General features: G+C 40.5%; 1 protein-coding gene and 1 gene segment (V, D, J or C); both read right to left on the reverse strand.

Annotated features, from left to right (window-relative positions):
- On the reverse strand, positions 7,744-10,798 carry LOC102167544. The segment is given in 2 exon segments: positions 7,744-10,408; positions 10,615-10,798. Coding segments are annotated over 2 exon segments (501 nt in total).
- LOC102166266 lies at positions 15,994-17,196 on the reverse strand. Its single transcript, XM_013978234.2, has 2 exons — positions 17,055-17,196; positions 15,994-16,862 (listed from the first exon to the last, which is right to left on the reverse strand). Exons 1-2 carry the CDS (start codon positions 17,104-17,106, stop codon positions 16,339-16,341), a joined length of 576 nt encoding a protein of 191 aa, XP_013833688.2. The 5' UTR covers positions 17,107-17,196; the 3' UTR covers positions 15,994-16,338.

Here is a 17,573-nt window from a genome sequence, read left to right on the forward strand (position 1 = left end):
CTGAAATGTGTATCACTTTCTGCAGTGGGTTCTATGATCCCCTCCACTGACTCTCCATTTGAATCATTTTGGGGGGATTTTCTTCTTACTACTGCTCCCAGTAAAGCGAGATTGAACAACGTATGCTCAGTTTTTGAAGCTTGACAATTTCAAGTTTAAAAATAAATTTAAAAGTTGGTGCTAACACTTATGAAGACTGTGAATATTGCTAAGTTTTTAAATCCCTTTGAAGCTTAGTTTTCTAATATGTAGCATAAGCCTTAAAATAACTCTTCACCAAATGGTAATGAAGATTAAAAGATATATTTAGGCTTTCCTAAATAGACACTGACTTTTGAAGGAAAAAAGAAATAAATGCTTGCTAGATTTGAGAATTTAAGAACTAAAAGCTACGTCATTTTTTTTTAAAAGGGTAACACGTTAGAACAAAATACACAAGCAAAAATAAAAGCAAAACACTCTCTAAACAGTTGGTAGAAATAAATCCTACAAAGAAAAAGAAAATGAAGGATAACCTAATAGAAAAATGGTCACAAGGTAGGAATAAGCACATGACCAAGGTCGAAAGAGAGAGTGCCAATATAGAAAGGAAAAACTACTCCAAAGCACAAGGAATTGGAATACCTGCTGGTTGAAGTATGATTGTTTATACCATATAGAGGGTCAGCTGTCACTTTATCCAAAATTTTAAACATGCCTTTTTTGAATATAGAAATTCCAATCTCAGATATCTAATTAAGAATCTCATACTGAGTGAAATGAGCCAGAAAGACAAAGCCAAATACCATATGATATCACTTATAACTGGAATCTAATATCCAGCACAAATGAACATCTCCTCAGAAAAGAAAATCATGGACTTGGAGAAGAGACTTGTGGCTGCCTGATGGGAGGGGGAGGGAGTGGGAGGGATCGGGAGCTTGGGCTTATCAGACACAACCTAGAATAGATTTACAAGGAGATCCTGCTGAATAGCATTGAGAACTATGTCTTGATACTCATGTCGCAACAGAAGAAAGGGTGGCGGAAAAAATTGTAACTGCAATGTGTACATCTAAGGATAACCTGACCCCCTTGCTGTACAGTGGGAAAATTAAAAAAAAAGAAAAATCATATTATTGAAAAAAAAAAAAAAGATCTACTTTCCTACCAACTTTCAAATATATAATATAGTGTTATTAAAAAAAAATTTCACACACATACAAAAGTGTCTCTATGAATATGTGTAAAGGCAACAATCTTTATGACAGCAAAGAAATAGAAACAAATATTCATTAATAGGAAAGAAATTCGTTTAATGATGAAATGTTTCAAAGTACTGAACAGGCATCCAAAAGAGGTAAATGGCCTCTCTACTTTTTGCAACAGTAGAAAGATCTCCAGGAAACTATTTAAGTGAAAATCAAAAGGCCGGTTGTAAAAAGTCGAAATAACCCAATTTATATGGCAAATTGTTTTTGTATTTGTTGTGTGTGTTTGTATATGTGCATGGAGTTACACAAAATGATGTGCAAATATGTATATAATTGAAACAAAATAGGCTGGCATTATATGACAAACTATCAGAACTGCTTTCCTCAGAGAAGGATGATGGGAGGTAGGGTGGAATGAGATAGAGCCATGGGCTTTTGCTTTTGCTCTGCCCGAGTCTTTTATGATGAGAGGATCTATGTGTTGCTTAGGGAATATTAAAAAATAAAAATTCATCATAGAGACAAGACTTCTAGACAATTAAACATAGTTACTTAGTTTTTGTTTCTTTCCAAAAAAGCTTCATCACATATATGCATGTTCTAGACTAGCAACAAAAACGTTTCAGAGAAAGACTAGTTTGCTTTTGGTAAATGGAACAGCTGGACTTATACGCCCTCTGGGTCTGTACCTGCCCTGGGTCTAATGAAGGAAGCCTGTGGGAAAGGAGAATTACTTGGATTTTCCTCAATTTTTATGTTGAGACAAACACACTGAAACCAGCACTTTATTGACTTGAGGAGGAGCCATAAAAACCTATTTATACATCTTCACTTTCTTGCTATGTTAAAATTATGATTCTTATTCTCCAGATCATTCTCTCAGCCACATCAACCAATGAAGCACTGATTCCTTGTCCTCTCTTTCTTCTTTTCTTTATCCATATTCTCGCCCTTTCCTTCTCCTGTTTTTCCCTCTTTTCTTCTTGCTCTCTGACTCTCACTCTAGATGGCTCTAGATTTGCTCTCAGTGATTCTGCCCCCCTCCACTCCCATCCTTGTCACCAGAGAGATACTGTACAGGTACAGCCCCATCTGTCCCACTGTGGGTCTCTTAGGATGCAGTAGTACACAGCGGTGTCTCTCAGTGTCACCCGGGGCAGGATCAAGGTGCTGGACTTTCTGTCTGAAGCTATGGTCAGAGAAGCCATGCTGTTGGTCACATTGCTTTGTAAGCCATGAATGATGTGCTGTGGACTCTGATTGGGATTTTGCCGATACCAATGTATATAGTCAGCTCCACTGATGGTAGAGTGGTTACAAGGCAGCTTTACATCTTCCCCTTCAGCACAGTCCTTGGAGTTTGGCTGGGTGGTCTGAGCATCAATCATAGTCCCTATGTCAAAAAAAATGCAAATTAACTCCTGACCACAAATCAATGTAATTCTACGAGTCCGTGACATAATGCTCCCATAACTCTCTGGCAACTACCCACTACTTCAGTGTTTTTATTTATGTTCTCCAAAAATGTAATTGGCGTTCATTACAGAGACCAAAGACCTATGCCAAGAATGGCTCTGTAACATGGCAGTGATATGTTTGTGGGGGACAGGGAATTAGCAACATTAAAATTAAAAGCTGCACATTCTGGAGCTCCAGCTTCCTATAATGGTTCCAAGAATCATGCATCTACCACTATCTATGTAGTCATTTCTCCATGCACCTGTTCTTCACATAGTAACTCATGACATGGACAGTGTTCACCTTATCCTCCTTGAACAGTGGTCCTTAATCCTCATGTCTCTATGCACTTTGCTTTGCACAAAGGATGCTGAGGCAGAGAGAAAAGACAGAAGGGAAAGCAAAGCAGGTGAGGTGAAGGGCAGTGGGTGGGGATGATAGAAAAAGTTAGCCGAGGGAAGAAAAAAAGAGCACAAGGAATAGGGAAGGTAAGGGATAATCAGAGGAGGGAAAGAGAATGCAGTGATTAGGGAGATACCTGGAGAGGGCTTAGGCTACTGGGCTAAATCCCCTGAATCCTTGACCACACACCCTCAACAAGGGATTGTAAAGTACAAGTTGTCTAAAGAGGAAGAAAGTATGTCATTTTTCCTTTTTCCTGGAACATCCATAGAAAACATAACCTTTCTTTCTCCCAGAAGAGAATGCTGTTTCCAGATGAAGCAGCCCCCTCTTGTTACTGAATAAATGAACTGCAGCGCTAAACCCAGGGCAAAAGTCAGTCAGCAATCTTTTCAAAGACTCTTCAGATTTGAAGGTAAACATCTTACTTGTAATACCTTTTTACTCATCTGTGTTTTCTTGTTCCTATAACACCTCACAGAAGGTTTTGTTTTTATTGCTTTATTTCAGTCAAATGATTCTCAGTTGTTGGCTTCTCCTTTAATACTCCTTTTGTCTCCAATCTTCCCATATTTAAAGGTTACTTTCAAAGCCCATATTATTTAGTGTTTACAAGAAAGGTTGGTACATCCCAGACACTCAAGAATTACCTGTTTCCTGAATGAGTACTTGTTATTCATTAATCTAGTGAAAGAATTTATGCTGAGCATCTCTTTGAATAATTCTAAAAACAGTCTCCAAGTTTTATGGAAGACAGGTAAAATAAAACACTCCAACAGCATAAATAGAGGGTTATATTTGTGGACAAAATGCAAGAACAGACAACAAACTTCCCACCTAGGATGGAGGAAAATTAGACTAAATTAGACATTTATGGTAATAGATGTCATGGTAATCATGCTTTATTCATTTAACAAACATTCATAAATATTCACTGGGAACCTGTTCTGTGGCAAACACACACACAAACACACACAGACAAGTCAAATAGTACTACTACTGAAAATATTTAAATGGGTAGGAATGAACAATATTATTATATTAGTAAAAAGCAGAAGAAAAGTAATAATACCTTTTTACTTTTATTTTTTGCTTTTTAGGGCTGCATGTACAGCATGTGAAAGTTCTTACGCTAGGGGTCGAATCAGAGCTACAGCTGCTGGCATACACCCCAGCCACAGCAACCCAGGAACCCAGCTGCATCTGTGACCTGCACCACAGCAAAGCCAGATCCTCAACCAACTGAATGAAGCCAGGGATCAAACCAGCATCCTCATGGATACTAGTCAGGTTCCTTTCCACTGAGCCATAATGGGAACACTCAACAATAACTTTTCAACTTTTTTTGATTTCTTCCTCTTTATTTTTTAGAAAATCCTAGAAACCACTACAAAGTGTCATCTTAAATAATAACTGAAAAACGAAAATACTCTTTATGACTATGAAGAATTAAAACCAAGTTTGTCTAGTCTATTGGCTTTTTTTTTCAGAGCTTTGAATTTTAGAGGGTCATATCTCTAAAACTATGTGAAGTGAGGTTTCCTTCCTTTACTTGATGAAAGCCAAAATAATGTACATAAACTGACTTTCAGAAAATCAAGAGACTCTGATAAAACACTAACACCTCTGCGTGATGGATACTCTCAAAAATCCAGAAATAGGAGAGAAATTCCTGAATCTGATAAAGGCTATCAATGAAGACGATATTAAAAGTCCTTCTCTATAGGGTCACAAACAAGTCATGTAGACTACTACTACTCCAAGTCACTGTCCTACTGGAGGCCTGGCATCAAATCAGGAAAAACTATAAAATGAATTAAGTTTGAAGACTGAGAAGTAAACCATTTTAATCCAGAGATATTACATTTGTAGAAAATAAAACTGTATCTCTAAACAAACTATAAGAACTAGTACTAATAGATGAATTAACAAGATCACTAAACACAAAAATAATCACTTTTATTTCTACATTCTAGCCAAAAGCATTAGAAAATGCAATTAAAATACCATTTATTAGGCATTTGGGAACTAATTTAATATAGGGTATGCAAGTCCTTTCCAAAATTACTCCATGAATACCAGAAATTAGAGAGGACCTATGTTTAAAAAAAAAAAAAGGAGTTCCTGTTGTGGCGCAGTGGTTAACGAATCCGACTAGGAACCATGAGGTTGCGGGTTCGATCCCTGCCCTTGCTCAGTGGGTTAACGATCCGGTGTTGCCGTGAGCTGTGGTGTAGGTTGCAGACGCGGCTCGGATCCCGCGTTGCTGTGGCTCTGGCGTAGGCCGGTGGTTACAGCTCCGATTAGACCCCTAGCCTGGGAACCTCCATATGCCGCAGGAGCGGCCCAAGAAATAGCAACAACAACAACAAAAGACAAAAAAAGACCAAAAAAAAAAAAAAAAAAAAGAGGATATCGCATGAATCTAAAGACTGTGTGTTAAGATACCAATTGTCCTAAATGAATCCATAAGTTAACACAATCCCAATCAAATCACTAGCAACCTTTTGTGTTAGAAGCTAATTCTCTAACTTATGTGAAAGTGCCAACACCTAGCATAAGCCTTGAATAAAACGAAGAAAGCATGACTTGCAACTTTGGATTTAAAATGTGTTTGAAGCTTACACTGCTGAGATTTTGGAAGCTCTGAGGAGAGACCATGTGCAGGGGTCATGGTCATCCCTGAGACTGTCTACAGTGAGAGATGAGCCCAGCCCTCTTTCGGATTGCCACTGAGCCCCGTGACACTTGAGTCAGCAATTTGAGGAATTCCACAGTTGTCGGGTCCCCAGGTGTCACATGGAGCAAAGGTATCATGAGATAATGAAACAGTAGCTGTTTGAAGAGGTTGAGGTTTGGGGTGGTTTGTGATGTTACAAAACACAATGCCTCTGAAGTCCTGTAAAGGAGCCTTGTTGAGGACCTGAGAGAAATTGGCAAGAATAAAAGTGTTTTTTTCCTCTCTCAGATTTCAGTTTATCTCTAGTAGCTGGGCCTGGAATTACTGTTAATTTTATTTCATATATGGCTATAGTACTCCTGCCCTCACACAGAAGAGGAACTGGTGATGCTCAGATGTGATGGGAGCTTTGGGCCCCTATGACACAGGACCCAGTGGCTGGTTGCTTATATTGGGGCCCTACAATAAACAGGGAGATGTAAGCTTTTCTTATCTGATATGATTTTTATATTTCACTCATTCTTCTCATTCCATGTGACTAACTCTAAAAAAAAAAAAATGAGGGGCTATTTAAAAAATCATGCTTGGAGTTCCTATCCTGGCGCAGCAGAAATGAATCCAACTAGGAACCAATAGGTGGAGGGTTTGATCCCTGGCCTTGATCAGTGGGTTAAGGATCCGGCATTGCCATGAGCTGTGGTGTAGGTCGCAGATGCAGCTTGGATCCTGCATTGCTGTGGCTCTGGGGTAGGCCAACAGCTACAGCTCCTATTGGACCCCTAGCCTGGGAACCATATGCTGCAGGTGAGGCCCTAAAAAGACAAAATAAAATAAAATAAATAAAATAAAATAAAAAGTCATGCTTGTATCTCTATGAATAATCAAAATTTAGTAGACTATTTTCAATTTCAGATCCACTTGAGAAGCCAACAAAACTGAGACTATTGTTTCATATTCCCTTAGTGACACATGACTTTAATTTTCTGGTAAGGACTCTCCACTCCAAATTAACATTTTCCTCCATGTTTATAACAGTAGATTGTCTAAATTTTGTGCCGCTGCATCCAGGAACTGATTACATGTGGGGGAAGAACTTTATCCCATCACCTCTAATGCAAACAAGGGGCCCAAGGAACTTACAGGCATGAGTCGGTTTGAAGCAGCATTCTACATGATGGGCTGTGTAAACATAATCAATTTCTATATGTTCTATGTCGTGAACAGGCTGTGAAGCATTATGTTGCATCAATGCCAGATGAGCCCTACTTTGCCCTTGCTTTATTTATTCATTTATTTATTTATTTTTATTTTTTATTTTTTTTGTCTTTTCCCTTTTTAGGGCCACACCCACACCATATGGAGGTTCCCAGGCTAGGGGTCTAATCCAAGCTGTAGCCGTCGGTCTACACCACAGCCACTGCAACGCCAGATCCAAGCCTCACCTGTGACGTACACCACAGCTCACCACAGCTCACGGCAACGCTGGATCCTTAACACACTGAGTGGGGCCAGGGATCGAACCTGCAACCTCATGGTTCCTAGTCGGATTCATTTCTGCTGCACCACGATGGAAACTCCTTTTTAAATATTTTTTAGTGTGCATTTTATTTCTACCAATTCAGAGTTAGCTAAAACCTCAAGATCATTACCATGAATATTAAGAAATTTCTTCCCTTGATCTTTATATTAATAATGTTGGATACCCAGCTTGGAAGTTGACCAGCAGCTCTTCTTTTGTGTTGTTTTACTCCACTAACCCTAGTGTACAAGGAACTGCATGTTCTCCTTGCTCCATCCTGTGCTATGACTTCCACGTCTACACACCTTCACATAGCAAAATGGATTCAACCACTCCTAGTCTAATGGTCAAATAGAGTCCTTGAAGCCTTGTGAATGATCTTTGAAAATAAATCTTTTTTTAAGTTTCTTAAATGGTTTCAGTCTGAGGCATTTGTGTGCAATCCAATGAAATTTTTTTTAGACTTTTTTTTTTTTTTTTTTTTTTTTTGCCTTTTCCAGGGCTACACATGTGGCATATGGAGGTTCCCAGGCTAGGGGTCTAATCGGTGCTGTAGCCACCGACCTATACCACAGCCACAGCAACGCAGGATCCGAACCGCATCTGTGACTTACACCACAGCTCATGGCAATGCCAGATCCTTAACCCACTGATCAAGGCCAGGGATGGAACCCGCAACCTCATGGTTCCCAGTCAGATTGGGTAACCACTGCGCCACAACGGGAGCTCCGCAATGAAGTTTTTATAGCAGGCGTTATTTTATCCTATAAGTGAGATGATGATAGTAATAATATTTTTAAAAAAATGAATCAACAAAAAAGAGATTGATGTGCTGGTGTGGAGAGAACACAATGGCAACATAATTTAGGAAGCTGGATAGAATCTGGAAACTACTTACTAATGTAGATGTTGGGAGAAAACGGAAACTTAAGCTATTAGATAAAGACCAAAAGCAAGTTAATTCATGTAGACAAAACTCAGAAATTCTCTAGAATTAGAGGCCTCAGGAGTAACAGTGGGGTATAAAACTTATGGGTTACCTGGAAATCTACAAAAAGTGTGCCCAGATATTCGACCCGACTCATCACCTGGAAATTATAAACAAAGAAACTTAGATCCTAGAGTTCAGTTGCTTCAACATCACAATCACAAAACTGAAGGAGGGACCAAGTTTGTAGTGAACTTCCCCAATTAATCAGATATCAAAAGTGATATTTAAAAATGCAAAGAGTCACATATAAGAAGAAATGAAATGCAGATCCATGTACTGGGAAGATTGAACTAAACCAAAACCCAAATCCGCAATGAGTTGAATGAGGCAGAATCAATTATTCTGGTATGAAACTTGCAGATTTCCATGCCAGGTGCATGAGAGGGTATAGCACATGTTCTTGTGAAGACACGCTATTGAAGAACTAGCTCTTAGGATGTAGAAGCAATGAGGTTTAACTATTATCCTAGTAACCAGATACTTTTAGGTCGGTTTGAGTAACCTAACCATTAAGTAACTTGGAATCATGGCAAAGGAGGAAGCCAGGAATCTGACTCAGTGATGTAGCCAGTATACTGATGGGAGTCAAGGTTAGTGACCTTTAGTAACATCCAGTTAGTTGAGGGAACTACAGTGACTGGAATGCCTGTTTGTCTATGTCTGCATTTCCCCTGATTATGGAAAACACTGAGATGCATTGAATTTTTTCCCTCCCACCACACACATGGTTCTGCATCAGCTGGCACCAGAGCAGCTCCAGGCAGGGGTCTGGGTGGGGCTGCAGGTGCCTGGGGAGCCCTGAGTGGAGGCATAAAGGTCAATGGCTGAGTCTTCAGGCTGGGATCCTGTGATGCACATGCAGCTGTGACCCTCCTTTGTATTCAGACAGACTCAGGCTCATCTTTCCTCCTTCCCACCCCCATTTAAAGTCATTACAAAGAGGTTCTTGGGGCTTTGAGCAGGTCCCCCTCTGTACCAGTGTAGAGCATAGAAAGAGCTTAAAGGGAAATTGCATGTGAAATTGGTGCTCTCTCCTTCCTGAGCATGCAGAGACGGCGGACCAGGTTCCACACTCCAGGGGCTGCTCAGTCCTGTTCAGGAAGACAGGGTCACACATAGAAACTGATCTCTGTACAGAGTGTTCATTCTCTCCACACATCCCCAGACAGAACCTCGAGGTGCCTGACTGCATCCTCCTCCTTTCTCATCACCACCCAGACTGTTCAGTCAGAATTGCTTCAGCAGCCCTTGGACCTATGGGCAAGCTGAAACCACAGGATCAGCAATGATATTCACAAAAGATTCATCACCATTTATCCTGCCCGAGTGTCTTCAGTAGAGGAACATTCTATAGCCTAGATCTATGGAATATTCTGCTCCAGAAAACAGGCTTCTGCATCTGGTTGCCCAGCCAGAGACAAGACCACACAGTAAATGTCCTAGAAAGACACAAAGCCTAAGAAGAAAGGACTAAGGAAATGATTTTTATGATGAATCCAGATAACTAGATGCAGGTTTCTGATGTGAGCATATCTAAGTGACATTGCCACTTTAAATTATTTTGGGGCAAGCTTTCAACTTTAGACACATTTACATATGTCCTGTATAATTGATTTAAAGTCAGAAATTCAGGACTGAAAATGTAATAGCAAGTTGTCTAGACATCTGCTCCCAAATGACATAGAAGGAGCTTTTATTTAGAAAGAAATCCTCTCATCCAGACCACAGATGAAGCAACCACAGGACGCCCCCTTCTTGTCTGGGGTCTGCAGGTGTGCATTTCAGCTTGGGTCCTGTAGCAGGGGGGCTCTCTCTTATTGAGCTCTGGGGTTTTTGTTCAGCTTTTCCTATTACTTCAAACACCGTGAGATCTCGGAGAGCACAGAAGTATGTAGCAGAATCTTTCAGCTGTAAGGCTGAAATGGTGAGGCTGAGGGATTTCTCTCCTCTACGGGAGTTTACAGAGTAGCGACCATCCTTTGCATTTGTTTTAGAAGTGTCCTGATGAATAAGGAAAGTCATCTCTCCACTGGGAGGCTGTTTATACCAAAAAAGGTAGTTAGTGTTCCAAGGTGCTTCATACCGACAGTTTAAAGTGACTTCCTCTCCCACTTGACTGGATACAGTTGGCTGGTCTTGAGTAACTTTCTGGGCCATACTGGATCCTTTGGGAAAAATCAGAAGACATAAGCTATGAATAAAACAATGTAGGAATTAGACTACTTTAGGACCCAAAGACAAACCCAGTTGAAATCATAATATGCCTGCTTTCCTGCCATCCCCCTTCCTCCCCAAGTCCATGTGAAGCACCCGGGCCTGTGTGCAGTCCTTTCCCCCTGAACCTTCCCACCATGTGTGGGACCATCCCTACCAGAGAAGACGGAGGCCAGGAAGAGCCAGAGCAGGCTGGAGAGCGGCATGTGGCACGGATTCCCCTGCACAAGTGTGTTTTGTTGTGCCTCAGGCTGAGCGTTCAGTGTCTTGGAGTGTCTGGCAGCTCATATACATAGTCCCTGGGTTCCTGTGTGACTCCCCCAGACAGGAAGTAGGGCTTGTTATGTTCATAGACCACGTGTCATATGCACAGATGAGAAAAAGTCTGGTTCCCCACAAACCTTTACTTTGTCCACTTGTCTTTCCCAGATAAGTTATGTCTTTCCCATTAAGTTATGCAGATCCTGACAAGGCGCTTGACTAAAGCAACTAGTACTAAAGGTTTGAGCTGAGGAGAACTGGAGACAAGGTGACATACACTGATAATTTCTCACAGAATAATTTTCCTAGCTTATTGAAAAGTGATTAGTATACGCTATCAACCCTTCCTGTAATCTAGTACTGACTGTTCATTTAGTCTATATTTACTTTTCACCATTTGGAGTTTAATGACATTTTTAGAAACTCACAGACCTTTGGCTTTCTTTGTGAAAGACAGTCTTACCCAAATGATAAATGTATCCCTTTTTCACTGGTTTCTAGGGCTCTCCTTCAGTCTTTCTACAAATAAGTTCCTTCAATATCAAATGATAAAAAAATCATTTGTTCTGATTTTCAGAATCTGTTCAGTTTATGTTTATATGAAATTATTACAGGAATAAAACGTTATTCTTTGGACATCTGACACTGAGTTTTATTTATTAGATTCTGAAGACGATCAGGATAGTCAGTCCAGTTGCCTCCACAAGTAGAATTGTACTTATTAGATCATATTTCCTAGAATTGTTCCTGATGTCTCATTTTCTATCCCATTGGCCCAAACATTGAGTCTCACTTATTATTGGCTTGTTATTTTTCTCTTTGTAAAATAAAGTCAAGAGGAGCATGCCAGATCTTTGTGTGACACAGAGCTACAATGCACTCCTACAAAACATGATATCTATAGGCTGCAAACACACAGTACATGTCGACACCACATCCGATGGTGACTGGCATTTTGTAAACTGTTACATAATTGGGTGGAATATAGCTGTCAATCTTCTATTTGGTTTCATTGTTTTAATGGATGAATTAATATTAAAAAGACCAAAGGCAACTAGAAAATTGGAAAGAATATAACAGACAAGGTCTCTACAATATCGCAGTCCTTGGAGGTCAAAATAACTCACTAATGAGTGATGGAGGGTGGACAATTGATATTAAGTTGAAACATGTCCTCTTTTCTCCCATTTCACCTCTGAGTGCTGACAGGTAGCAGATGCCCTGGTTTGCAATTATTAGTAAATAAGTCAAGGAGACCATGAATGCCCACAGCCTCCTAGGCAACAGCATATGATAAAAAATGTATATGAGTCTAATAATTACATACATACACCAGGAGATTCATAGAGATGAACTGTTATTAAAATACAGAATTTACTTGAATTCACCAGTTTTTATATGCACTCTTTTTTCTTTTCTTTTTTTTTTTCCTGGCTGATGCTGTGGTATGTAGAGAAGTTCCCAGGCTGGTGGTCAAATCAGAGCCACAGCAACACTGTATCCGAGCCCCATCTGAAACCTACACCACAACTTGTGGCAATGAAGGATACATAACCCACTGAGCGAGGCCAGGGATCTAAACTGCATCCTTACAGACACCATGTTGTGTTCTTAACCCAATGAGCCACCATGGGAACTCCTATGCATTCTTTTTTTGATACAAAATTCTATCAGATTTTGTCACATGTAGAGGCTCTTGTAACTGCCACTGAAATCAAGAGGCAGAACAGTTCCATCATCCTCAAAAAACCCTTTGCACACCTTCCCCACCTCTGCAATTTCCGATAACCCTTGGCAACTACTGATCTCCTTTTCATCTCTAGATCTCGTCCTTTTGAGAATGTTGTATAAGTAGAATCTTACATTATGAATGGGATCATAATCATCCAATAAGTGTAATCATGCACTGTGGAGCCTTCTAAGATTGACTTTTTTTCCACTCTGAGAATGTCCCTGAGATCCATCCAGTTTATTGCATATATCAGTAGTTTGCTTCCTTTTAATTACTACAGACCGTTCCCAACTAATGATGGTCCCACATGATTACTGACCTTACGGTAGCAAGAAAGTTCTATGCATTCAGTTGAAATCATGCTTTGAATTTTGAATTTTGACCTTTCTTTGGGCTAGCCACACTGGGCATAGACACTGCTGATGCTGGGCAGTGGCAGCAAGCTGAGCTCCCCGCCAGCCCCAGGATCATGAGGGTAAACAACGTATACACTTACAACCATTCTGTACCCATACAACCATTCTGTTTTTCACTTTCAGCACAGCACTGCACAAATTACATGAGATTTTCAATACACAGCACTTTTTAAACATCTAACATCTAGTGTTAGATGACTTTTCCTAAGTGTAGGCTCATGTAAGTGTTGAGATGTTGAAGCTAAACTAGGCTAAGCTAAGATTGATTTCAGTAGGTTAGATGTATTAAACTCATTTTGACTTATTACATTATTTTCAACTTACAATGACTTATTGGGACCTAACTCCGCCATAAGCTGAGGAATATCTACAAATAATATGTCATTGTGTAGATGTATTACAGCATATCTGGTTATCAATTCACCTGATTAAGACCTTTGGGTGGCTTCCAATTGGAGGCCATAGCAAATAGAACTACCTTTAATATTCATGTACAGATTTTTGTGTGAACATGTTTTTCATTTTTCAAGTATAAATACCAAGAGAGTGATTCCTGGGTTGTAAGGTAGGTGGATATTTAAGTTTATGTAAAACTACCAAACTGATTTCCAGAGTGACTGTACTTTTCACCCACCAGCAATGTATGAGTGATGCATTTCTCTGCATCATTGCCAGAATGTGGTAGTGTCAGTATTTTTAATGTTAGCTGTTCTGATAGATGTGGAGTGCTAGCTCACTGTGGCTTTAATTTGCATTTTGCTAGTGGCAAATGATGATGAACACCTGTTTATATGCTTATTTATATGCTTATTTCTCTATTATGTATCCTCTTTGGTAAACTATCCATGTGAATCCTTTTTTAATATAATGATCTTTGTTTTTTCCATTATAGCTGGTTTATGATGTTCTGTCAATTTTCTGCTGTACAGCAAGGTGACCTAGTTACACATACAGGTATACATTCTTTTTTCTCACATTATAATACTCCATCATCCGTGACTAGATATAGTTCCCAGTGCTATACAGCAGGATCTCATTGCTAATCCATTCCAAAGGCAATAGTTTGCATCTATTAACCCCAAATTCCCAATCCATCCCACTCCCTCCACCTCCCCCTTGGCAACCACAAGTCTGTTCTCCATGTCTATGATTTTCTTTATTGTGGAAAGGTGTATTTGTGACATATATTAGATTCCAAATATAAGTGATATCATGTGGCATTTGTCTTTCTGTTTCTGACTTACTTCACTTAGTATGAGAGTCTCTAGTTCCATCCATGTTGGTGCACATGGCATTATTTTGTTCTTTTTATGGCTGAGTAGTATTCCATTGTGCATATGCACCGCATCTTCCTAATCCAATCATCTGTCAATGGACATTTAGGTTGCTTCCATGCCTTGGCTATTTGTTTATATGGATTGTGTTTTGGTGTCACATCAAAAATCTTTTTTGGGAGTTCCCGTCGTGGTGCAGTGGTTAACGAATCTGACTAGGAACCATGACGTTGCGGGTTCGGTCCCTGCCCCTGCTCAGTGGGTTAACGATCCGGCGTTGCCGTGAGCTGTGGTGTAGGTTGCAGACGCGGCTCGGATCCCGCGTTGCTATGGCTCTGGCGTAGGCTGGTGGCTACAGCTCCGATTCGACCCCTAGCCTGGGAACCTCCATATGCCGCGGGAGTGGCCCAAGAAATAGCAAAAAGACAAAAAAAAAAAAAATCTTTTTTGTATAATACTGGGTTATGTAGATTTTCTGTCATGTTTTCTTCTAAAAGATTTACAGGTTGACATTTAACATTTGAATGCAAAATCCATCTGGGGACTATCCTCAGATTTTTGTATAAGGTGTGAGATTTAGGACTAGTTTCAATCATTTGTCTTTTGTCCATTTGCTAAGAAGATATTCCTCCATTAAACTGCCTTTGAACTGATGTCAAAAATCAGTTTTCTCAACTTAGGTGAGTTAATTCTATGCTCTTACTCAGTGGCATACCCTTGCTAATGATGTTCTTTTCTTACCCTCTTAACCTTGTAGAATCTGTGTAAGGCTTTCTTTTACATTCCTTATATGTTTAATTTGAGTTTACCCTCTTTTATTCCATTGATAATTCTCTTGATAATCCTAGGTAGGAATATATCAATTTTATTAATCATTTTGAGAAAACTAACCTTGTATTTCATGATTATCTCTATTTGTGTTTTCTTTAAGATTTGCCAATTTGAATTTTTAGTTTTTCCTTCTTTTAGGTTATATTGGGTTCTATTTGTTCTTCTTCTATGTTCTTTTGCTGAAAGATGTAGACAATTGTTTTTCAACCTTTTTTCTTTGGTAATAGGAGGATTTAAAATATAAATTTCCTTCCATGTATTATTTTAGCTATGTCACATCCTTATTTGTATGTATATGTTCTCACTGCATTTTCTTTCAAACATATTCAAATAGCCATTGTAATTGCTTCTTTAACTTATGAGTTATTTTAAAACTTAGTGCCTAAATTCCAAATATTTGAGAAGGAAAGGGAAGGAAAATGCTTGAATAGAGAGGAAAAGGAGGCTGGGAGGGCTGGAGTAAGCAGAGTCCAAGGGCTGAGTCCATGGCTGAGTCTTTGCCAGGAAAGAAAGGGAGTCTTTCATCTTCCCTCTGAGCTCTGCTATCTTCACAGGGTGTGAGACTCCCCCTTGTCTCCTCTTTTTAACAGAGGTTTCTGCTTATTTATTCATTTATTTTACATCTTCTGAGACAGAGCAGAAGGATATTTGATTCCAGAAGAGGAAGGAGCTGTGGTGGAAGGAAGAGTGATTCAAGAAGGGGTCAGGAGCCAAGGAATCCAGGTGGCCTCCAGAAGCTAGAAAAGGCCAGGAGGAGTTCCCATCGTGGCACAGTGGTTAACGAATCCGACTAGGAACCATGAGGTTGCGGGTTTGATCCCTGCCCTTGCTCAGTGGGTTAACGATCCGGCATTGTCGTGAGCTATGGTGCAGCTCGGATCCTGCGCTGCTGTGGCTCTGGCATAGGCTGGCAGCTACAGCTCCGATTAGACCCCTAGCCTGGGAACCTCTGAATGCTGCAGAAGCGGTCCAAGAAATGGCAGAAAGACAAAAAAAAAAAACAAAAAAGCCAGGAAATGGATTCTCCCTTAGGGCCTCTGGAAGGAATCAGGCCTGCCAAGACCTTGCCTGGAGCCAGTGAAACTGGTGTCAGATTTCTTGCATCCAGAACAGTAAGAGAAAGAATTTGTTTTAAATGACCAGGTTCATATACAAACATTGAGCCTATATTTTTTGTTTTCTTTGCAGCACTAGCAGGATGGGATGGGAGGATTTGCAATTGCCTTTTGGGGCACAGCGTGGTGAGGCAGCCCTGAACATTCTTGAGTGTTATTATTCAAGATAACATCTTACTTAGTGTTATTATTCTTTCTCTTTCTTTTCCCGCTTTTTATGATTTTGTAGTTCAGTACACCGTGGTTAAATATTCACTTTACTTCTGTATTTTTAGCAGGTACTCTGGAAGTTTCAAGTAAGAAGTTTCTAGAGCAGAAGGAGATGCAGATTGGGAAGGGAGTAAAAGACCAAAGTCCCAAATCTGTAGTCCAAGAAGTGTCAGTGTTAAAACTGTACCAGTGTAGGTGAGGAATAATGAGCAATGTGAATGCCCTGTGGTGGGACTGTGGCTGGAGGGTTTCCGTACAGGCTGCAGGTGCCTGGGCAGCGCTGTGCTCCCCAGCACAGAGGTACGTGGCTGAGTCTGTGATCTGGGCAAAGGAAATGTACAGCGAGCTGCGGCGTTCTTTAGCAACTGTCGTGGCATTTAATCTTCCATTCTGCTTGGTCCCTGAAGGAATGAAGAACAAGTGGTCGAGGTGGCCCCCACTCTTCTGACGATACCACTGCACATTGCTCACCAGAGTGGTGGGAAAATTGCACCAGAATGTGGAGCTGGCTCCCTCCTGGAGACTCAGGGCTGGGGGACTCTGCTCCACATCTACCCCTCTCACACCTGATGGGAAACAGAGAGACAGTGACAGGTGAGGGTCATTGTAACTTCTTCAAAACCTTGAATGTGTCCCCCCACCCCCACTGATGAGTATGAGAGAAAGTGTGCAGGACTTGTCATCCTTCCCCCAACATCCTCAACAGTACAGCGGCTGCTCAGTCCTTGAGATTTCCCTGTGGGGCAAGCCCAACTCACAGCAAATCTGGGCCAACAGAAGTCCCAGCACAGGGTCCACTAGGCGCTTCATAATGCTTCTACTTCTTTCTGGGATATTTTCACCATAAAATACTGTCACCCTGGGCAGTGAGGTGTCATGACTTGATCTGGAGATGTTCCTGTTTCTGCAACCAATCATTTCACCCAACAAACTCTCCTCAAGCCCACACTTGGTGACAGAAAACCCCACCCTCCTGCCTCAACCCACTTAGAATGGGCTGGGGCAGTATGGGGTAAGAGTAGGAAAAAAGGAAAGTCATTATTTGATGACTTGAGGGACATTTTCTAAGAACATTTCAGAGAAGGCAGACTCTGATTTGGAATTTGGGAGGATTTTGGAGACACAGAAGTAAATATTAATTATCCTGCTCCATCTTTCCTCTCAGATGGCATGGATGAAGTAGATTCTTACATAATGAAATTCCATTTCCCAGGACTGCAGAGGATCCATGTTACTGCTTCTCATATGTACACCTCTGTGGCTCTGAAGGTGCTCAT

This window comes from Sus scrofa, chromosome 7 (assembly GCF_000003025.6).
Source record: "Sus scrofa isolate TJ Tabasco breed Duroc chromosome 7, Sscrofa11.1, whole genome shotgun sequence".
In the NCBI taxonomy this organism is placed as follows: domain Eukaryota; kingdom Metazoa; phylum Chordata; class Mammalia; order Artiodactyla; family Suidae; genus Sus; species Sus scrofa.

What these genes read in the sequence shown, in the direction of transcription:
- LOC102166266 (XM_013978234.2), bottom strand. Translation starts at nt 17,106, where the DNA reads ATGAAGCGCCTAGTGGACCCTGTGCTGGGACTTCTGTTGGCCCAGATT. An exon ending in TCTGTTGGCCCAGATTTGCT is followed by an intron (nt 16,863 to 17,054) that starts GTGAGTTGGGCT and finishes GTTTCCCATCAG; the next exon opens with GTGTGAGAGGGGTAGATGTG.